This window comes from Vulpes lagopus, chromosome 20 (assembly GCF_018345385.1).
Source record: "Vulpes lagopus strain Blue_001 chromosome 20, ASM1834538v1, whole genome shotgun sequence".
Taxonomy (NCBI): Eukaryota; Metazoa; Chordata; class Mammalia; order Carnivora; family Canidae; genus Vulpes; species Vulpes lagopus.
The window spans coordinates 28263766-28288756 of record NC_054843.1 but is presented as its reverse complement, the minus strand read 5'-3'; the positions used below and the strand labels follow the sequence as shown (position 1 = coordinate 28288756).

Here is a 24991-nt window from a genome sequence, read left to right as displayed (position 1 = left end):
AAATAGACATAATCTGGTAAAATGTACAGAGAATGGGCAGAGTATTTTTAATTCTGATAAAATGCTTCAAAAAAGAATCCCATTCTCAGGCTTTTTTGGGTCAGATTTAGGGACACTTGTGGACTACATTCCTTACTTCTTGGTTGGTAGCCTTGAATGTAGGTGTTCCATGTTGAATCTATCTTTGTGCCTCATACCATAACAGTTGGTACATCCAGCACTTCTCTAGAGTTCTTCTACCTAATTTAGGTGTTCTGGTGTTCAGGAAGTTCTTGCCATTAAGGGATGATACTTCATGGGTATTTCTACTGAGATCTTTTTTTTCCTCAGAAACCAATTTCACTTCCAAAGCCTGAGTGGCTCAGTGGTTGAGATATGCCTTCAGCTCAGAGTGTGATCCCCGGGATTCAAAGATCAAGTCTTGCATCGGGATCCCCACAGGGAGCCTGCTTCTCCCTCTGCCTATGTCTCTGCCTCTCTCTGTGTGTGTCTCTCATAAACAAAGAACATAAAAAAAAAAAATTACTGCTTACATTTGAAAATGAATCATTCATTTATTCTAATCTCTTTTTGTAGTTTATCAATTTATATTTTTTAAGATTTTATTTATTTATTTATTAGTGAGAGACACACATAGAGAAAGAGGCAGAGACACAGGCAGAGGGAGAAGCAGGCTCCGTGTGGGGAGCCCGACTTGGGACTCGATTCCGGGTCTCCAGGATCAGGCCCTGGGCCAAAGGCGGCGCTAAACCGCTGAGTCACCTGGGCTGCCCTAGTTTATCAATTTTAAAACAGAAAATAAACACTACACACCCTACTGCAACTAGGAATGATGACTGGCATTTTTATATGTCATCTCACAATATTTTGGGTTTTTTCATAATATAAAGATAATAACTTAGTTGTTTCAATCATTTGTATTTAAAGTAGCACTAAATAAAATTAAATTCATAGTATCCTCCTAGACTCAGAAATTAGAGTAATTCTTAATACCATTTTAGAATATGAGAGCATATTAAAGATGTATAATTTTGTAGAAAAAGAGCTGATTTAAAAAACTGGATTAGGAGGGTGCTCTTGGGTGTCTCATTTCCGCACAATTTGCAAGCACTGGCTGCCTTGTTTGAATACCTTTTCAACAATGTCTGTAGAGAAAACAAACTTGGAATATAGAATTAGTGTCTCCTTCTGGAGCAAAGGAAAAGCTTGTTTAGGCTTGTTTACTGCCCAGTATAATTTAGAGAATGTCTTTCTCTGGGGAAAAGTCTTGGCAAATGAACATTCATAATAAAAGATGGAGGTTCCCTAAACTTGTGGTTGTACTCCTACAGTACCATGGGCAGGCATCGCTTGACCCCTTTGTGTTGCCCTGTGAAAGTTGTGTACTCTGGCTATGCTGTTGCTCTGAGCAATCGGGTTTTTTTCCTCTGAGACAGAAGTCTTATGTCTTCAGCCAGCAACCATAAAACTGTGGCAGAAAAACTTGCTAGCTTGCAAGTAGGGTAGTGTCTCAGACCCTTCTAAATTATTGACTAAAGTTATTCTAAGTTATTGATCTAAAAATGTTTTAAGGTACATTTTTATACATAGATACAAGTTTGAAATGAATTAGTGAAGTGGAGAGAGAAAAACAGAAATTAAGAGGAAATGCTAATAGGAATAGGATATTATGATTTTTTTTAATTCCACCTCTTTTTGTTTTTCCATTTCTCTACAATTGATATGTATATATAAACAGAAAAAAATCCATGTTTCATAAAAATAGCATGCTAGGTATACAATAGTGCTGAACTGAATTATCCTTCTTAAAATAGTAGTTTTAGTGTTTTCAAACTCAGTAATATAGAGAAGTTTTTAATTTTTCTGTATTCTTTTATATCCCACCACTTTACAGCATTCTTGTTACAAGGGTAGCTGATTCTATTCTGTTTTGTTGGCATACAGTATTACCATCTACTAATAACTTTAGAAAGGAGGACTCAAAGGCAATCGTATTTGTAGATGGTAGTAATATATAATAGGTTACTAAAGTGTATTACATAATTTACCTGTATAAGCTATATATCATATATAGTTTCATTGTTGTCTATCAAATTTATATGTATTTTATATACACATATGTTTTCATTTCAGATTTTATTTGGGCAAAATTTCCAGATAAAAATAACTACCAATAGTGATAACAGCTTTCCTTACCTTGATTCTGATCTCCCCAAGAGTAACTTGACTGTTACATTGTTAACTAAGTGAAAACTATTGACTAAAGACACATATTATCATCTTAAAAATGACATCTGTAGTTTAATAAAGTTTTATATTTCCCTTCTATTTTTTTAGCTGAGTTTTGGATTTTGTACTGGGTTGAATAGTGCCCACCCACCCCCCAAATCCACAGCTACTCAAAACCTCAGAATGTGACATTATTTGAAAATAGGGTTTTGCAGATACTTAAGATGAGGTCATGCTGGACCTTTCCTCCCTCAACTTCCATATTTCATAAGTTGACATGTTCTACCTTCAAAATACTTAAGTCTAACCACTACAACCAGCAAAACAAAACAAAACAAAACAAAAACAAAAACACTATAGACCTAGCAACCATGATAATACAGCCTTCTTAGCAGTTCTTCTGCTTTCAAATTTACTTGCCTATTAAAAGTCGCTTTCCAATACTGAAACACATTGTTACTCTCCTGTTTGAATGATATTAATGGTTTTGTATTATATTCAGGATAAAATCCAAACTATTACCATGGCCAAGAAGATGTTTAAAATCTGGCTTCTGCCAATGGCATCACCACCAACTCCTGCAACTATGTCTCTGGATGCTAAACTGCCAGTTCCACTGGCCTTCTTTCTATTCCTCCAACACACTTCCATTCCTCAGGTCATAACACTTGCTACACTCTCTGCTGGAAATGCTCTTCCCTACATCCTTGCATGGGTGGTTCTGTCTTGGCACCCAGGCCTCTGTCATATTACCTTCTCTAGGAGACTTTCCCTGACCGTTTCAACTAACTCAATCCTTTAATATCACCATCTCTCTTCACTGTTATTTTTCTCGCCACCTTATCACTCTCTGAAATTATATTTTCGTTGCCTTATTTATTCTTTGCTTGAAACTTACTGAGTTCAAGAACCTGCTCATCTTTTACTCAGGGCTGTCTCCAACAAGATATCAGGCACATGACATATATTAAATGCATGTTTGAATGAATGAATGCATGCATGTCTTTGTAGGCATGTCTAATTTACACATCCTATATGCAGCACATAGTTTTTCTTGCCATGATCCATGCTATCCTTATTTCATGTTTCAGAAAGCATGTTGCCTGACTTTTTGCTGCATAATAAACCATCTCAAAACAGTGTCTTAAGCAACCACCAATTTATTTAGTTCATGATTTTGTGAGTCTACTGTGCTTCTTCAGGTCTGGGCCAATTTTACCAATTTTTGTGTGCTGGTTTGCAGTTGTTGGCTGAGGTGTCTCAATTCTCTTCCATTCCCTGTCTCATCTTTTCAGCAGTCTAGCTTGGGCTTTTTAACATGATGTCTCTGCGATCCAAGTGCAGCAAGTATTTGTCAGGTCTTAGCTTGCTATTGTCCCAGTGGCCAAAGTAAGACACATATTCAAGTCCAGATTCAGGGCTTGAGGATATTATTTATAAGAAAGATTACATGGAGATTTGAACAAATTGGGCAATATACTGAAACAATCTACCACAGATGGAAAGCCACCATAGTCTGTCTATATTTGTTCCCCAAAGTCTAATTTTCCTGGATGTGTGGGCTATTGATGACTAGAAAGTGAAATAGTGGAGGAGAATGTGGAAAGCGAAAATATTTTTGCTCTCTGAAAGTTACTGAGTTCTAGTTGATAAATTACCATATACCTCTGGTTGGAAAGTGAAATGGAATCACAGTGCAAGGGGTCAACCTCTCTCTCCCACCCCACGCACAACTCAACTATCTGCCTCAAATTGCATTTGTGTTTGGTTATTATAAATTCCTCCTGACATTTGGAAGGTTATAAGTAGTTTTCCTAGATTGAAGATATTTTCAATCCTAGATTCTGTGTATTTCCCTGACTTGTTCAAATGAAAGGGAGGGAAGGGTGAATCCAGCATTGCTGTTGCCATCATCATAACCTTGAGTTGTCTTCCAAATTTTTCTTTAATATATATATTCTATATATATATTCTATAATATATTCTATAATATATTAAAATTATGCCTAGATTCAAATCTATAAATATTGGTCAAGTGGGTTTTTTTTTTTATACAGATTGTGGGAAAATGTGGTTTAAATAAGGTAGTCCCTATGATCAGTAACTCATTATTACTATATCTTGGGTTTCAGAATGAAAGTATCTTGGGGGTGGTGTCCTAGGTCATGTGGTTCTGAGAATGCATTTAGTTTGATCATTAAGATAAAGTGTATTCTTAATAAATTCTAATTCTTTGTCACTCTCTCTCTTATCTCATACCCCCCCAACTTAAAGAGTCTTCTGCTAAGAGTAAGCCCACTTTCTAAGTTCTTTATTCTTCCTTTATTTTGACAACCCCCATGTAGAAAACTTTTTCCATAGATATTTTCCCAATTAAATATGTCTCCTGCTAAATGTTAAAGAGTAACACAACATTAGCACACATTAGAAAGTAAAAAAATCCTTTGACAACTTATGGCAAGTTCAACTAACAAAAGTCCAGTGATTTCAGAATCTATGCTTGCAGCAGACTTTGTCTTTTTTTTAACCTTCAAATTGTTTCTTTTTCCAGGGAGTTTTTAAAAGACCTGAATTTTGGGATCCCTGGGTGGCACGGCAGTTTAGTGCCTGCCCTTGGCCCAGGGCGGGATCCTGGAGACCCGGGATCGAATCCCACGTCGGGCTCTCTCTGCCTCTCTCTCCCTCTGTGTGTGTGTGTGACTATCATAAATAAATAAAAAAATTTTTAAAAATTATAAAAGACCTGAATTTTACCATTTTTCTATGTGTTAATGTTTTAATACTTTAATGATGTATGTGGAAGAATTTTTTTAAATTCAGTTCTAAATGCAAAGTATTCTTAAATACTCTGTTTTGATGAACATAATTTAAGTTAAAATCTGGGTTTACTACATTTTTAGAAAAGAGTTTAAAAAACAACACAGTTAATCTTAAATTTGCTATACCATGAGAGCTCTGTGATCTCTAACCTGAACGGCTTGTAACATTTTGTTCTTCTAAATAGCCTGCAATCAAATGGTCACTGCCCACTCTTCCTGACTAAGCTAAAAAAGAAACTTATTGCTTCATTTAATTTTGCATTTATCATTCAACAAATATTTATGGAACCACTGAAATAAGCCAGGCATTTGTCTAAGCCCTGAAAGTACAAAGATGTATAATACAAAATGTCCTACTCAGGAAGATCACATCCTTGTAATGGATATAGACACGTAAGCAAAGAGTTAATAGCCCATGCTGTAACAGAGACATGATAGCATCTCTGGGAAACAGAGAAGGCAAAAGCACAGGAAGAAGGGATTTGGGGAGACATAACAAGTAAGCCATGGCAAAGGTCAAGAAAAGGACCATGTGAGAAGTGAGGACAAATCTGAGCTAAGAACTGGAAGGTGCCGATGGGTATCAAACAGGAAAGCTGGAGGAGGATTCAACTGAGTCCTAGAGAATCTGAGTGAATGATCTGTTGCTTTGAATCTTCAAACACTTTCTGCAATATTATGTTCCATTTGAAACACTTTAATCATGACTGCTAGCCTACATGCAAACACATTCTTCTATGTCCCTGTGAGAAATAATTCTACCCCTAGCCAAGAGCCAAGCATTCCAGAAACTTAAGCCATGATGCAGAAATCCAAATTCAATTCAACACCATCTGCATAACCAGCTGTTCACCTCCCATATTGCTTTCTTTTTTCATGTACCACATGTTCATGGGAAAAAAAGAAATTATGAATGAAAATGTTATTCATGCTATGAAGTCCTACATTTCATAACCCCAAAGTCATCCACTGATGTTCTCTGACAGTGTCATTTATGCCACTTGGAGAAGCAGATTGTATTGTCTTGGGGCAGGACTCAGGTATTTGGTAATTTTAATAGGGTCTTTATACGAAGATCCTAAAGGCACATGCCAGAAAACCAGTACATGTGTCTGGCGATTTGCTTAAATGGTTACATTCAGCAAGCTCCTTGGCAGTTGGTAGGTACTCACCAACCACATCACAGTTTCTGAATAGCAGGGCTTCTTTTTGTCTTATGCTTCTTTTCCAGTGGATTTGACTTCCTATTCAATATCCATCTATTCATCCACAAACATTTACCTAATGCTTATTATATACTCAATGGGCAACATACAACAAACATATTTCCCAAGTATTGTCAATTGTTCAAAGGATTTTTTTTCCTCTTTTATTTCCTTTGTTCACTGAAGGTAATAAAAGTACCTAACTTATAGGGCATTGTTAAGTACTAAATGAAATAGTGCATATCAAGGACTTAAAACACAGACTGTTGGGGCACCTGGCTGCCTCAGTTGGAAGAGCTGATCTCTGGATTGTGAGTTCAAGCCCTACATTGAGAGTAGAGTTTACTATGAATCAGTCAATCAATCAATCTGTCACAGACTGATTATAGTAAGTATGCATTATGTATTTGTTATTAATATTATAATGTCAAAAAAGATTAATACATAGTCCATAAATGTTATGATCCATAACAATACTTTTATGAATATAAAAATTCTATTTTGTCTATTTTATCTATTTTGGCCATACATACATACAAATTAAATAATTATCCAGTACATCATAATGGTATTACAGCCTATAAATGAGGCAGTTTGGGTTTTTTTTAATTTATAGTTTATTAAAACAAACAAAATCAAGTTGGTCTAGGATTATACTTCCTTGTCATTTCAGTCAACCATTGTGGGAACAAAGGTATGCTTTGTTGCTTTGTTGGTGATTTATTTTTTTAATATAAAGTTTATTATTCCATGGAAACACAAAGAAGGCATATCAATAAAATAGTAATATAGTATTTAATTATATAAATCCAACATTAACCTAAAAATAATCAAACTATGTTGTTGAGAGGGCTTTGAAAGACAAAGTTGAGTCTGATTCTGTGATTCATGCCAAGTAGGCATTCTAAAAGATAAGAATTTAAACATCTCATCTCTCTGCTTTCTTTTCTATCTGTTCCAGAACAGCATGTCTTCAAAGCAGCCTGGCATAATATATTTTGTGCATAATGTCTATTTGTACCTTTTGTTGTCCCAGATAATTGCCTTAGAAACCTGTGCTTCACTATGATCCTCCAAAAGGTGCATTCTTTTCCTCTTTTATTTTTGATCTATGATTTCCACAAATTAAAAAAATATATATTAAAAATATTGCTTGAAGACTATGAACTTGAGGTCAGAGGAATCAAAGCCTTCTTCCCTTATCTGCCTTTATCTTTAAAAAAAAAAAAAGTTGGGGGCGGTATTTAGGATCCTGGAGAAGTTATTGCAATATGGAAACCTAAAAATATTTTGTAAGTTTACATCTTCAAGTTATCCTTGAGAGATTCTATCACCTATGGCAAGGAAGTTTTATTATGATGGTTGCAGGATCCATTAATATATTATGAAATAAGTTCCTCTATTTCCCAGAGACTCTAAACAACCAGGAAAAATGCACAGTGGAACAGTGCATTTTATTTAATTTTAAATGTCATTAATATCATAAACTGAGACTCAAAAGTTGCTGGGGATATCTGGAAAATTAATTGGAGGGGATTAGAAAAATGAAGTTACATGAGGGGTTTGTAGTTTAAGAATATGGGCAGTCTGGGACCCCTGGGTGGCTCAGCCACTGAGCATCTGCCTTTGGCTCAGGGCATGATCCTAGAGTCCCAGGATCCAGTCCTACATCGGGCTCCTCACAGGGAGCCTGCTTCTCCTTCTCCCTCTGCCTATGTCTCTGTCTCTCTCTCTCTCTCTCTCTCTCTCTGTATCTCTCATGAATAAATAAATAAAACCTTAAAAATATATATATGAGAAGTCTGTGAGCAAATGCCTAACCTGACAGAGAGGAGAGGAGAAAACAGGTATCTCTGCAGACTTGAGTCAGAGGCCTACGGAGTGAAGGGCTGAAACAGAAACTGATGGAGCTGTTTTCAAGGACTGCCAGACAGCTGAGGTGCAGGCTGCAATGATCAAATTCCTAGACAAAAAGCAAGAAGCCTTCTATTTGTTTCTGCCTGGAACACACAACTAATATATCAAGGGTCTTCACACAATGGCCCCAGTTAACATTCAAAAGACTTATTAGGCTAATGAGTCATGGCAGATGTTATGTACTGAACTGTGCCCTCCCAAATTCGTATTCCAAAGCTCTAGCCCCCAGTACTTCAGAATGTGACTATATTTGGAGACAGGGATCTTTAAAGAAGTGATTAAGTTAAAATGAGTCCATTGGGACAGGGGGCAGGGGGTTACTCAATCTGACCAGTGTCTTAATAGGAAGAGGAAATCCAGACACATGAAGCAGATACCATGCACAGAGGAAAGACTATGTGAGGAAACAGCAAGAAGGCAGCCTCTGCAGGTCAAGGAGAGAGGCCTCAGAATTAATCAGGCCTAGTGATGCCTTGATCTTAGACTTTCAGCCTCCAGAACTATGAGAAAATAAATTTATGTTGTTTAAGCCACTCTGTCAGTGGTATTTTGTTATGCAAGCCCCTGCAAACTAATAAAGCAGGAACTCAAAAGTATAGAGACTGTGACTGTAGTCAACAGATTGGTTTAGAAACATATGAAACAAACCTTGGGAGTATTCAGACATCAGTGAGAGAAAGCAAATCCCAGGAATCCCTCGATTTCTTCATCAGTGGAAATAACAAGGCCAACCTCATAGGGTTTTTGTAAGGATTAAATGAATTGATATATATAAGTCATTAAACTGTGTAGGAAGACAGTGATGCATGTGTTAGCTATCAGTATTTTTATTATTATTATCATTATGGGCAGACATTAGTTAAAATATTGACTCAATGTTCACAAAAATTCTCAGATGACTAAGACATGGTGAGATAAGTTCAGCTACTCAGTTCACACCATCAGTAAATGGACCCAAGAATTGCCCTTAAGGATTACAGACCCATATGTTATTGTGCTCCATAGAAACAAAATTAATTACAATGCCAAAAAGATCAAATGGAGCACTAAACACCAAATAGATCCCTAGAGGTTATATCTATGTTTACAAGATTACATTAATCCAAGTGACAAACTTAAAATTATATATATATATATATATATATATGCTCACTTATTGTACTATTACAGTCTGAGAAATAGAGAATTATACTATTTAGAGAGTGTATTGAAGCAATCAATTTCTTTTTCTCTAAAAAGCATAGCATCTGTTAATAATAAGTAATTAAGGGAAATATTCAATGATAAATATTTAATTGAGGTAAATTAATATTTAAATAAATATTTAATTGAGGTAAACAGAAATAAACAGCTTTTAGAATATATTCAGAATGTGGGGCACCTGGGTGGTTTAGTTGGTTGAGCATCTGACTTAATTTTGGTTCAGGTCATGATCTCAGGTCATGGGATCAAGCCCCACATCTGGCTCCACACTCAGCATGGAGTCTGCTTGTTCCTCTCCCTCCCCCTGCTTGTGCTCTCTCTCTCAAGTAAAATAGAAAAAAATCTTTAAAAAAGAAAAAAATATACTCAGAATTCTTTACCATATGCATTTTAATATTTTTCTATATTTTTTATTTTAAAAATTTATGTGGGAATTAGAAATATAGAAATCTCAGATTGAACAATGTATTCTAAACAAATACATTGTTCTCATTTACAAATTCTTTAATTCACAAACAAGTTTTTATATTTGATGGCAGAAGACATTTTATACTTCCTTTGATGTACATATGCTTGGATTGAGAAATACTTCTTCACTTTCTATAAGTACAAAATTGTATATGCAAAGTGGTGGCCTGTCGAAAGAGAAAAAGAAAGGAAATAACTATTAGTAAAAAGCAGCAAAGTTTATTTTTTCCCTCATAAACATTAGGCTATTCAATGTCTGTAATTAATTAGTTTTCCAAATGCAGGGACAAACCTATAGCATCGCTTCCATTTCATCTCATTTGGCTACACAGGGATGAAATAGACACAATATTTATAAAAAAGAAAAAACTCTCTGTGTTTCAATTCCTTCTCTCCTTGATGCTTCATTGGGATACTTACTTTATATGAGAGATATTTTTGGATAGTGAAATAGCTGAAGCCTGAACTCAGTGCTTAGTGGCTGGGCCATTTTTTCTACTATGATAGCCACCATTAAAGAATGGGGCTTAATTGCATACACAAATATTCTAATAATCTAATCAATCCTATTTTCTACCTACTAAAGTAGAAATAATAATGAGTAAAGAATCCTGTATCTTGGAGAGATTGTATATTTATCATTTGAAGACTTCTAAAAGTTTTAAAAATCTTAAAGTTAAAGTTAAAAATCTTAAAAACATTTTTAAAAACCTTAATAAGGTAATCAAGTAGGATAAGAAAAAAATGGTTAAAGTTCAGAAAAGGAGCTAAAGAAAAAAATGGTCGAAATAAATGGAAATTTCCTGTGTGAGCAATAGTAACTTAGTCAAGGAAAAGGGGCAATTCAACTGCACAGGTGCTGAGAGCTCACATTTACTTGACAAATGCATTGCTTTAGTTCAAGATATACACTGCTCCCAGGCTCCTTCTAGTTTGGTTAGGATATCACTGAACAAGTTTTTAAATATTCAACAGCATTTTTAGGTTAAGTTATTCAGTTTTTAAATAAATAATTTTCTACACCTGCTAATATGTTTAAAAGTAATAAAATATAGACATTCATTTTTAATTACAAAAAGTGGTACAGAATACTACAGTATCTTCCATAAAGGCATAAAAGTAAATGTAAAATGGTAATACTTCAATCTTATAAGAGTTTTAGGTGTTAGCAAAAGTAGCTTTTTGTTACATTATCAAAGATCATCGACTTGCCTTCTTTATTAAGAAATAAGTATAGGAATGATTTTACCACTTTTCTAAACAAATGTGTATATATATATATAATTATGCTTATGTCAATTCTTTATTTATCCCACTATGTCCCTTATTCACTGACTGTGCCTTCACCATTCTGGATCTCCTCGATCCACCTCATTTTTCAGTTATGATAGTAGAACAAGTGTGTCGTTGGACTTATTAATAATAGGTAAATTACCTCAGTCTTAATTATCCTATTCACTTATTTACAATGTAATATCAAGGCAAGTGTGTTGTTATTTCTTTTCTACACATAAAGCTCACAACTCCACTACCATTAAAATATGTTCAATCAGCAATATAATAAATGCATATTTCTGAATTTAATATTCCACATTTTACAAAGTCTTTGCAAGCATTACAAGACAGTTTAGGCAGATTTACAACACCTCTCCAAAGTTAAATTTCACCAAATTTGTAAGAAAAATTAATTTTCTTTGTTTTACATTGTTAAAAGCCTGTCTACCTCCTCTGTCATGACTCCGATTTTGATATCATGTATTCTGAGGGTCACCAATTGAAATGAACCCAGAACCAGCACAGATGTAAGACTCAGCAGGGGACATTAAAAGAATTATTGTAACTTTATTCCTTATGTCCAAATAGATAAATAGAGGCATGGGAGATATAAAAAGAATCTCAATCAACTTCCGGAGCTAAAAACTACAATGTATGAGATGAAAAATACCTTGGATGGGATTAATAGTAGATTAAACATTGCAGAATAATAGTGAACTTGAAGACATAGCAACAGAAACTATTCAAAATAAAATACAGAGAGAAAATGAAATTTTAAAATTAATAGAGCATCGGTAAGCGGTGGGATAACCTCAAGCAGACTAATGAACTTGAAATTAGAGTCCCCAAAGGGATAGGAGAGAGAAGGGACATGAAAAAATATATTTCAGAAAATAATTATGATTTCAGATGAAATTTGATGAAATCTATAAACCTACAGGTCCAAGAAGGTCAACAAATATCAAACACAAGAGATGTGAAGAAAATTACAAGACACATCATAAACCAAACTACTTAAAATTGGTGGTAAGGAGACAACCTTAAAACCAGCCAGAGAAAAAAAGTTTTATTATCTTCACAAGAACAAAGGAATTCTTATTAGGATCAATTCATGGTAGAAGACAGTCCAGAAACTTTTAACTAAATGAACTTAAAAAAGAAAAAAAAATCTGTCAAACTAGATGTCTATATCCAGAGAAATGATTTTTCAAAATGAAGGCATTATAAAGACATTTTTAGATACACAGAACTTGAAAGAATTCACATCAGCAGACCCACACTACCAAACCAAACAAAACCAAACAAAAACCAAACAAACAAAAAACCTTAATCCTTATAGCCTAATATTTTTATATCTTTAATAGATCGACTCTTTAAACAAAAACAATACACTGTATTATGGAGTTTTTAGCATATGTACAAGTAAAATGTATGCTAACAACAACGCAAGAGGTAGGATGGGAGAAATCAAATTATTCTACTGTAACGTTCTCATGTTAAATGTGAAACGGTAAAATTCACTTGAAAGTAGACTCTGATAAATTAAGGATTATAATATAAAACCCAAAGAAACCACTAAAATAATCAGAGTTAATAATAATTATCATAAAACCACAATAAGGAAATAAAATGTAATCATAAGATGACTCTTTATCCAAAAGAGGCAGACAAGGACAAAACTGGTAACGAAAAACAGATGGGACAAATAAAAAACAAAACAGTAATATGATAGATTTAAATGCAACCCTATCAATAATCACATTAAACCAAATGACGTAAATATCCTCAATTAAATGGCGGAAGTCATCAACATCATTTGTTATTTGAGAAATCCAAATTAAAAACACAGTCTCTACATACCTATTAGTATGGGGACAAATAAAAACCAAACAACCAAAAACTGGTGAAGGTGCAAGATTTGATGAGGCAGGAAAGCAATGAAACTCTGCTAAGTGCCAGTGGGAATGCAAAATGTACAGTCACTTTGGAAAACAGTCTGGCAGTTTCATATAAAATTAAACATATACTTACAGAATGACCCAGCAATTTCACTTCTAGGTATTTATCCAAGAGAAATGAAAACGTATGTTCACATAAAAAGCTACATGCAAATATTTATGTTGGTTTTATTCATAGATAGATATCAAAAACTGTGAACAAACCATATGTCTTCAAACTGGTGAGTGGATAAACGAACTGTGGTATATACATACAATGGAATACTATTCATCAATAACATTCCATTGGTGTGAGCAACAAAATGCATGCATTTTGAATGTATGAAGCTAAGTGAAAAAAGTCATACGCAAAAGGCTACATACTATATGATTCCATTTATATAATGTTCTGGAAAAGGCAAAACTAGAGACAGTGGTTGCCAGGGAGTAGGAGTGGGGTTGAAAATAAGGGGGTAGGACAAGGCAGTTTTTGTAATTGATGGAAATGCTCTGCATCTTGAATGTGATGGTCATTACATGACTCTATGGATGTATCAAAATTCATGGCACCATATACCAAAAAAAGTACATTTTACTGTTTTGTTCTTGTTGTTGTTGCTTTCATTTTATTGTTAAGTAAAGTTTTAAAAAGGATTTTTCATCCAAGTTTTCTCAGTAAGTCATCTGAGGTCACCTCTACTGTCAATATTCCTCTCAGTCCCTAAGTTCAAATGCCCTACTCTACTGGAAATGCCCTGAAGAAGAACTATGCTGTAGTGTCTATCAGAGTTTGTTACAGAGAGATAATTACTGGTTGAATGCATCCACAGTTTATCTGGACCATAAGGCATCATATTTTTAAAACTCACATTCCCAGTAATTTGGCAGTGCTAATTCTCATTAATTGCATATTATCTGTATGGACAGATCTAAATAGGAAAAACAACTAAACGGTTATGGCAATTATCTAGGTAATTAAACTTAAAGGATACATTTCATTCAAGCATCTGTTAGCATCCCCAGCCAGCAGGAAATGTTAAGAGTTTTGCTAACCACCCATAAAATATGTTTTAGGGTTTTTTCCCCCTTGAGTAGAAACAATTACATTTAAATTTTATAAATTTAGTAAATTTTCATTGTCTATCCATTGTCTAGATATTACATAAAATTTTAAATTACACACATGCTTCTTTGTGCTCTACAGCATATTCCAATTACCTTACCCTATTTTTTACTGTTAACCAATGAATAAATTGTGTACATTATCTATCTATGTAAAAATAATTAAGATGGGGAGTCACATATAATAGTGAACATATCCGTCTGCCTTTTATCCTTTCCTTTTCCCTTATAATAAATGACTTAAAAAGGAGAAATACTTGGAGAAAACAACCACTGCCTGTAGGCTCACCAACAATCTGTATCAAGGTGTAAACATTACATGCTGAGGTGGAAGATTTGAAAATGTACCTCCTCCTTGACATTCCTTCTATGAATATGAAACAAGAAAATTTTTTACTGTACAGATAGTTTTCCATGCATAGATAGTATTTACATAGGTAAGCAAGCATTGGTGGGGGGGAAAAAACCCTACCAAATGTCTAACAATAAAGGAAAGACTAATTTGAATATTCCGCAAAAGATGGAATATAATGGCAGCCATTAATTTATATTTTGGAAGAAAAAAATGCTTCTAATCAAGTCCATGGTATTGCACAGCTCCAAATACATTATGTTTACCCTGTGATCTATGTAAACAATGATGCTTGAAGTTACCACAGTGAATAAGCTGTATTATTCTACCCAGAAAGTCAGCCTATAATTTAATGTAAATAATTAGATTCATGATTCAGTTGTAACATGTGTGATTGTAAGTAAGCATGACAAAATATTAACAGTGATATCTCCTAGTTGTCACATTACATTTGAATTAAATTTTCCAAATACTCCATAATGAGAATAATTCACTATATTAATTAGGGAAAAGGTTTATTCCTATGAAAATAACAGCAACTAAAACAAAACAAAAAAAACAACATTAAAAACCAAAGAAAAGTCTGGCTTCAAATCATTGCAAAGGCACTTCTCAGCTGAGAAACCTTAGATATGTTATATAAAACCTGTTTCTATTCCCTTACTAATAAAATAAATACTTCAGAGAGGTATTGCAAAGGTTGCAAAGTAGTGTCTGCGATGTAGTAAATCTAAACAAACTTAACCACTATTATTCGTCTTATAAGCAGTTTACTAATAGAAAAAGAAAACTTAGAGGTATCCTCCTCATGTCTACATCTTCAAAAAAGTCATCCTCCCTTGGTAGATTAGAATTGCCCCTAAAACATGAACATCAGGCAAAACACACACCTTAGAAAAAAAAAAGAAAAAAATCCCTTCCTTATGTACTAGTTCCCTAAAAACGAAGGTAAATTGAGTTAGGGAAAATAATTCAGATGATAGATTCCACTTTATGAAATGAAATTGCAGTCAATACAAATTTTCTTTTCTCAAGTTCTTAATCAACTCTCAGAGTCTTCTATATCCCCAACAACTCCAGTGGGCAAGGATTCTGATTACAGCATTACCAGAGTAGGTAGTGTGGTAAAGCAAATACAGAGTTTAGATAAGTTTCAAAAGTAGTAATGAATAAAAGTTTTACAAGAAGGTCAGAGTATTTATATGGAACATGAAATTTAGAGTTTCACAGAAGTATTGGGAATGAGGCATTTTATTGATGAATTGCTTTAGCAAAACAAACAAATCCATTTCATATAATTATTGGCTTGGTCAGTCTATTGTTTCATCTGTGTATTTATAGATAAAATGAGGTATAAGGAAAGTTAAATTGGGACCAACAAAAGGAGGGAAGAGAAATGAAAAGAAAGAATTGCTTTAATTGAGTATCGACCATCAGCCAAATACATATTTTTATATAGTGCCACTGAAAATATTTAGAATAAATTACAAGACAAATATAGAAAAGAAAAGCAACTATTTTAATGACCAGAAGGATTGACTGAAAAATACATTTATATTTGCTATAATACTTACATATTTACTTAGGTAATGTATTTTTAACTGAATGTTGTTAAGATTTATATTGATTATTCGATATTTCTGTCATAACTATAATCATAACCAACAGCATAGTGAAAATATGTGCTGTACTTTTTATCATTACAACCTGAAAAGCCCTGATTACATTGTCCAATTATACAATTACCAATTAGAATTATGTCATCATAACTTCTAAGCAAATTAAAGCAAAAATTTTAAAAGATTTATTTATTTTAGAGAGAGAGAGAGAGTTGGGGGAGAGGGGCATAGAGAGAGAATTCTGAAGCAAATTCCCCACTGAGCCTGGAGCCCAACATAGGGCTATATCTCGCCATCCATGAGATTATGACCTGAGCCAAAACCAAGAGTCCAACACTTAACTGACTGAGCCACCGAGGTGCCCCGAGAACCACTTATTTTAATTATCAAATATTTTTAAAATACATAGAATTTTAATCCAGAACAAGCAATCTTAGAATAATATAAATAAAAATATCTTATCCTTTAATATGATGATTTAAATACTGAATTTCTAAATATATTTAGGTAGAATATCTTTTTTGCTCAATAATGACTCTAATAATATATAAAATGAAAGCTCACTACCAATCATCCTAAAACTACTTAATTCTTTTTATATGAGGCGTAGCTTACATTATATATAGAAACACAGATGTGCTATTCACACTGTTGACATGATTTGGGATTCCTTACCTGTAACCTCTCAAAATTACAGTGATCTAGAAAGCATAATTTGGGGACCTAGGAAAAAGTGGATAGTGAAGATGGAGGAAAAGTTTCAAGATGGATGAACAGACTTTGGAAAAGTATACAGTTAGTAAAGTTAATTTGTCAAAATTTCTACCTTAAGACAATCTTCAGAGATCCAGAGGTCCAAATCTTACATTCTCCCAAAGTATTGTACTGTTGCACATTTAGCCAGGCAGTTTAAAAGAATTGGAATGTCTAAGACTTCTGCACAAGTGATTGAACTGTAGATTGTTTTTTCTGAGTTTACTCTCCAAGTTAGACAATTCTGCCTTTTATTAATCAAATACTCTTATTAAATCTAAGTTTCATGTATCATATTTTCAAAAGAATCTTGAAACTATTCAACTAAATGCAATATTAAATAATCAATAAAGTCAGTAGGAAGTAAGTAAGGCCATCAGGGCAAAGCTGCAAAATTACGGATTTAAATATTTAATTAATTTGGAAAAGGACAAAGTATCTAAAGTTATACATAGCCCTCCATGATATATTGGAGTAAATTATTTGAGGAGTTACTACAATGTTCAATCTCAAATTGCCTTATCAGGCAAAATATTACATTATAGCCATCCAGAATAATAAATACAACCACTTAAAAAACTTAACTTACCCCAGAATTGTTTGAAGTATTCAGATCTTGAAAAATCTGAATTTGAGTGATCCAGCTTAGCTATTCATTTATTGCCTTCACTCATTCAGCCAATCAAAATAATACCGATTTTTTGTTGTTGTTACATCAATATCTTACTTCAGCCAATCAATCAGAACGTTACGGATTTTTTTGTTGTTGTTGTTACATCAATACTTAACTTCAGTAGGATACATTATAAACCAATCTACTTTTAATTAATGTTTTGCCTGATTTATCAAAATATTTTCAGTCTCTGTAGTGTCCTGTTATCTTTTTTTTTTTCACCTTTCTATTCCCTTTCAGCTAATATTATCTTCTCTGGTAATAATACCTTTAAAAGTCTTCATCCCACTCTCAATATATAACTTTGACTGGATTTGGTTCCATCTTATTGCAGAATAAGCATAAACCATAGGACTTATCTCCCTGGCCAATCAGAAGAATCTATTTCCCTGACCACACTGTGAGGTTCAAAGGTATGTACTTGCCCAAAGTCAGCGACATGCAAAGAGACTTTAAAACTCTTTCCCCACCCATCCTCATGAGATATGAACTTGGAATCAAGCAGCAGCCAATTTGGTATTATAAAGACCGAAGATGAAGTAATGTGAACAGCAAAGCCAAGAGACAGCACAGAAATGCTCTTGGTTCTTTGAATGCAGCTAAGCCAGGAGACATATCTTCTTAGTGGATTTTCAGATTCATTTGGCTACAAGTCCCCTTTATCTTTAGGGATTTGTGGTTGGATTTTCTGTCTTGTAGTAGCAAGAATTTGTTTTTCTGCTGTACAACATTGTGCCTACAGTAAACAATGCTGTATTGCACACTTTAAAATTTGTTGAGAGTAAAACACATGCTAAATGCTCTTACCACACAACAATAATAATTTTTAAAAAAAGATGACTAGACAAAAGGGTGAGGGACAAGGTGGTAGGAGCTGGCCTCTTGCTTCACCTCTAAGCAGCAGGGGAAAGTTCTTTAATGAATAAGTCATTTAGTGAAACAGGTAAAGTGATGGTTAATTAATATTTTGCCTTAATTGGCAAATGCCCACAGCTATTAGCAGGTGTATTTTGGGGGTACCTGGGTGGCTCAGTCAGTTAAGTGTCTACCTTAGATTCAGGTCATGATTCCAGGGTCCTGGGATCAAGCTCCTCATTGGGAATCCCACTCAGCAAGGAGCCTGCTTCTCTCTCTCTCTCCACCTCCCCCCGCCCCAACTCATGCTTGTTCTCTCCCTCTCAAATAAATAAATAAAATCTTAAAAAAAAAAAAGTGTAGTTTGTTTACATCTTCAGACTAAAGAGGAAACTTTTTTTTTCTCTTTCCAGAAATTATATATAGGCAGAAGACTTTATTCTGGGACAATATGAAGTCTTTACATTTAATATATAAAATTACGACTTCTAAACTCCTCTGTTCATTCTCACCTCCTTCATGCTCAGACAGGTATTAATGGGGTAGATAAGGGGAGTTTTGATGATGCGACAACCTTGGCCCCTTTAAACTTAGCTTTTGGAGACTACAAATAGAGTTTTATTCTTATGTTTAGTAGATGTTTTGCATCTTTAAGATAATAAGTACAGAGGTGGGGCATTAATAATGTCTTTAAAAAGGTAATATAATTATATGGAGATCAGATGAAGATTAAAAGTCTTCAACTCTAGTCTTTCAAACATGACCCCCCTGATGTGTGTCTGTCTCTCTCTAGTATACTTTGGCAGGGGATGGTGTTGCTAATATTCCTAGCTGAAAATTTCCCTATATCTTGGTATTTTTTTGTAGGAACTTCAAAGACAAAGAACAATAAAGTTATCCCTAGATTTTTTCCACTATAACATCTTACTTATTGACTTTTGAGTGACCAAATATTCTCATGCAGAAAGTTACAAAATAATTTATAGTTCAAAGAATCTTTGCAATTCTCTTTTAATATAGACCTTGTCTTAATGCATATTCTTATCATTTATTATTTTTTTCTCCAAAAATTCTTATTTACAATGTGCAACACTTATAAAAAGGCAAGTAGGGAATCAAATATATAAATACAGAAACATAAAGAGAAATAAAAAGAAAGCCCTACCACCAGCTAAGAGAAATTTCTAGCAATCCACAAATCCATTGTTACTGGCTCTCAGTTGACACAAATCACAAATCACAAGTTACATATCCAAATAGAGAGATGATCCACTCATTAAAGAGGTCTTAGTGGTTCTTAATGCTTTCACAGAGGTGTTTTTGTGGAAATATGAATTCTACAATGGTGAGCATGTACATCAATATTGTGGGGACAAGAATAATAGGAAAACCTCTTCAGTTGTGAGAACATGGAACTAAGAAAAGCATATTAAATAGACTAGGAAAAATACTGCTGGAATCTATCATCTTCAAAAAAACTATCAAGTCATGATGTGGAATTGAGATATTTGTGATGTAACAGGCAAACCAAGACATATGATGGTAAAATTATAGAGTCAGATTTTCCTCATGGTATTATTGTATATATGCTAGACCTTCACTTCTGTCAATATATTCTTGGGGTTGAATTTCCAGTGATATGTAAAATCTTAAAATAGAATAAAATGGATGTTTTATCTCTTCCCAAATAAAAATACATTTAAAAGAAAGAGAAAAATCACTGAAATTCATGATGACTTCTTCTTTGACTTTATACCTCATTAAAGAATTTTCAGCCATTGCACCCCATCTAAAGAATTGTAGAAAAGGAATCTCAACCACTCTGTAAACATGTATGTATATATAAGGAATTATTGATCAACTTCTAAGGCAGATATTTGTCTCATGTTTTTTCATTTTTATTGCTTCCAATGAAATGATTTTTTCTTTGCTTAAGTAATGTGATTCCAAACTAAGTTTCATTCAAACTAATTTTAATTTCAAAAAAGTACATTTTCCACATTTTAGATATTCTAATATTTATGTAAAACATAATCTGAAATACACAATAAACATATTTCTTAGCGTTTCAATGTTTTCGTTTATTTTTCTTAAGATTTTTTTTTTTTAATTCATGAGAGACACAGAGAGAAAGAGAGTCAGAGACACAGGCAGAGGGAGAAGCAGGCTCCATGCAGGAGCCTGACGTGGGACTTGATCCTGGGTCTCCAGGATCACACCCTGGGCTGAAGACGACACTAAACCGCTGAACCACCCAGGCTGCCCAATATTTTCAAGTTTAAAAGATAATACACAGAAATCAAAATTTAGTTTCTTACCTTGCTGGATATGTAAGTGATTGCAACTTGACACGCTGGATGTTGTATTTGCATGTGAAACTTTGCCAGTTTGAGCTCTGAAAATATGCCAAACCAATCTTTGAAATACTTACAATATCATTTAAAAATTGAGCAAGAACCTTGACTTCTTGGAGCTTATTAAATGATGTATTCTTCCTAAACAGAAAATTTGATATGCTCAGCATATTAATAATTTAAAATATAATTTAACTCTTAAGTCAATGTAATCTTAAAAATGCAGGATAGAAAGAATAATCTTATAGGAAAAATGGGGCCAAACAATAAAATATTTGTTAAAGTATTTATTAAAATATTTTAAAATTAACCCAGCAATTGCACTAGTAGGCATTTACCCAAAGGATATAAACAGTGATCTGAAAGGGCACTTACACCCCAATGTTTATAGCAGCAATGTCCACAATAGCCAAACTGTGGAAAGAGGTGAGATGTCCACTGACAGATGAATGGATAAAGAAGATGTGGTATATATATATATATATATATATATATATATATCAGTTACATATACATAACTGATATATATACGTATATGTATGTATATATACGTGTATATATATGTATATATACATACAATGAGCTATTACTCAGCCATCAAGTAAAAGTAAATCTGACCTTTTGCTGCAAGGTGGATGGAACTGGAGGGTATTATGCTAAGCAAAATAAGTCAATCCAAGAAAGGCAATTGCCATATGATCTCATTCATTTGTGGAATTTAAGAAACAAAACAAAACAAAACAGAGGATCATAGGGGAAAGGAGGGAAAAATAAAATAAGATGAAATCAGAGAGGGAGACAAACCATAAGAGACTCTTAATTATAGGAAACAAACTGAGGGTTGCTGGTAGGAGGAGATGGGTGAGGGAATGGGGTAACTGGGTGATAGGCACTAAGGAGGGCACATGATGGGGTCAGCCCGGGTGGCTCAGCAGTTATGTATCGCCTTCAGCCCAGAGCATGATCCTGGTGACCCGGGATCGAGTCGCGTGTCGGGCTCCCTGCATGGAGCTTGTTTCTCCTTCTGCCTGTGTCTCTGCCTCTCTCTCTCTCTCTCTCTCTCTCTCTCTCTCTCTCATGAATAAATAAATAAAATCTAAAAAAAAAAAAAAGTGAGGGCACATGATGTAATGAGCACAGGATGTTACATGTAACTGATGAATCACTGATCTCTACCTCCTAATTGTTAATTAATTGAATCTAAATAAAATAAAATTTAAGAAATAATTTAAATTAAGTTAAAACAAAATAAAATAATAATATATGCATCCCCATGCAAAATTATTTGGGGATACTACTTTTTGAGAAAAAAGGGGACATCTTGTTTTTCTTACTTGGTATCTACCTTGTACATTTGTTTAAGATTAAAGAAGTCCCCTTATGCTTCCTTTTTTTTCTTTTTTGTTTCTCTTTTTAGATACCTGAACAATTATCACAGTTTCCTGAATAGACTGGATACTCAAATAATAATTCCTTGTTGTTCTGTGCCATTTTACCAAATATTTCTGAATTAAAGGAATAATTATAAAAGCCCCAGATTCAAAAGGAAAAAATAAAGGTAGAATATAATAAGTACAATTTTCTGAGCATTTTTGGTGCACCCAGAAGTGTAATAAAGTTTGACATACTTGACATTCTTCAAGTATCTTAACTCCTTTTTTTAGGTACTATTAGTATTGTCATTTACAAATGAGAAAACTGCATATCAGAGCATACAAGTATCATTCCTAAGCTAGTGAATGCAAAGCTGGGGTGCAAACATGGTCACATCAATGCTCTTCATCACTCTACTCATAATCCTCATCCCTGTGTGCCAGAAATGTGGAGGCCTGGAGTCAGTTAGGTCAATATGGATCTGCTTAACTACAAGGGAAACTCCAAGGGAAGACAGAAAAAGTGAAGGAGAGGCAGGATAAGTAATAGGAGGAGGAAAGAAAGGGAGGGAGAGGGGGAGAGTGGGAAGAAGCTGTAGAGGAGAGAAAAAAGGAAGGGAAGAAGAGAGAAGAAAAAGGAAGAGGAGACAAAGAAAATTTTTTTTAAAAAATTTGTTATACTGTGATGCCTGAGTGGTTCAGTTGGTTAGGCATCTGACTCTTGATTTTGGCTTAGGTTGTGTCCTCAGATTGGTAGTAATGAGCCCTGTGTGGGGCTCTGACTCAGCACAGAGTCTGCCTGAGATTCTATCTCTCCTTCTCCTTCTGCCTCTCCCCTTGCTCTCTCTCTCTTTCAATCTCTCTAAAATAAATAAATAAATCTTAAAAGAAAATTGTTGCATTAATTTCAAGGTAACAATGATTTGCTTGAGCAAAGGCAACAATCGCATGTAGCACAGATGAATAGCAATCAGTGGTGCTTCCAGCACTTGTGCCATCTTACATTTATCCCTGCTTTTTCCTCCTTTTGATTCTTCAAAACAAGCCCAAAAAAAGTTTGTCATCACACTCCTCAAAGCCCATCTCTGCTCCTCCAGGCACTATTACTACTTCCTCTTTCATGTAATATAACATCACTGACCATACCTCTAATTTCCCTCCAAGACCTTATGTAGAGTTCTCAGAGATACTACAAAGTCAGTATATCCAGATGGGAACATGCTATCTTTCCCTACAATTTTATACCCACTTCAAAGGTTTCAAATACCAATCATTTGCTCATGATCATCAAATCTCTGCCTCTAGCTAAGCTCTATCTGCTGAGATCCAGACATACTACCTACTATTATTTACCATATCCACTTGGATATCCCAAGGCTGTCTAAAGCTCAGTAGGTTCAAATCGAAATGATATCTTCCCCAACAACCATCTCTCATAAAACAACAAAAAATAAATATAAATATTAAAAAAACCTCACAGCTTATAAATTTATTTATCATTTTAAATGGCACCACCACCTATTACCCAAGCCAGAAATAAGGATCCACCCTTGATATATCATCCCTTCTTTCAACCCCTACTTCCAAACTCTCATAAATTTCTACTGACTATACCTACAAAATATCCTGAATCTGCTTTGAATCCATCCTCAGTTTCTATCTCCACTTCAAGCACTCGAGAGACAATTGTTCCTTCCTTGTCTATATTCTTGCAACAACATCCTGTCTTTTCCCTCACGAACCCGCTGTGATCTAATTGTTTTTCCAAAATAAAGATCCAATTCTGGCTCCAACCAGACTGTCCCAACTAAAATATTTCAGTGGTTTTCATTTTCCCAGTAAGTAAAATATAATCCTAGAAATGCCCTACAAGTTCTAATTCTTATAAAATTTAGGGGCTTTCTACCTCTCTATTACTCTCTTGCTTTCCTTGCCTCCATTTTAAGACATTATAAAGTTCCTTATTTCCTGAAATGGGCTATGTTCCCTTGGCTTCAGGATCTATGCATTTGTTGAAACTTCTGCCAGGAATATAGCAAAGCAGATGAATTCCTGCTCATCATCCGGTCTCAACTAGTATGAAATGTCCTTAGAGAAACATTTAGTGACCTCACTGCCCCTTATTTTATGTTTCCATACATACTATAATTTGCCTCAAGACATTTTTCATATTTTATTTATATATTTGTATTTATTTTTGATTACTGTTATACCCTTCATTAAACTGTAACTTTAATGAGGGTAGAACTATGTCTATTTTTCTCATCACAGTATCCTCAGCACTTAGGATAGTCCTGATGAGCTCAATGTAGGCACACATTAAAAATTGTTTGAATAGAAGAATGATGAGCATTGTCATTTTATTTATATTATGTATTTATAAAGTCTATCTGCTGCAGTAGATAGAAATTATGTAAAGACAGAAATCTAATTTGCCCAGAATTGTATTCCTAATTTCTAGTACAGCTATTGGCCTATAGAGCTTTCAATATATTAGATTGATTGATTAAATTGGCTCCTCTCCATGACCTTCTAGCTCAGTAAAGAGCACCATAACTTAAACAGTTATCTTGAAACTGGTTTCCTTCCTTCACTTTCAGACATTTAATTAATCATAAAAACACATTTATTCTAAATCCTAAGAAAAAAAACACTTCCACAGATTTAGTTCAGGCCTTCATCATCTTTCACATAAATTACTACAGCAGCCACCTCTCTGGACTTGTACCACTCTAACCTCTCCATTACTCATACTCTGGGAGAATCATTTTATCCAGAATGTCCAAAATTGGTACCTTCTGTTTAAAATCCTATATTGATGTATTGATATATTTGGC

At 34.2% G+C, this 24991-nt stretch overlaps 1 protein-coding gene across 1 annotated transcript in view; it reads right to left on the bottom strand.

Moving 5' to 3' along the window:
- Positions 1 to 9780: 9780 nt before the first annotated feature.
- The window catches only part of LIPI (lipase I), a 58321-nt gene continuing 43110 nt past the window's right edge, over positions 9781 to 24991 (bottom strand). The window contains exons 9-10 of the mRNA XM_041735184.1: positions 20746 to 20922; positions 9781 to 10008 (exon numbers count right to left, since the gene is read on the bottom strand). Coding sequence (XP_041591118.1) covers positions 9921 to 10008; positions 20746 to 20922 — 265 coding nt within the window. The 3' untranslated portion in view covers positions 9781 to 9920. The remainder of the gene's footprint in view (positions 10009 to 20745; positions 20923 to 24991) is intronic.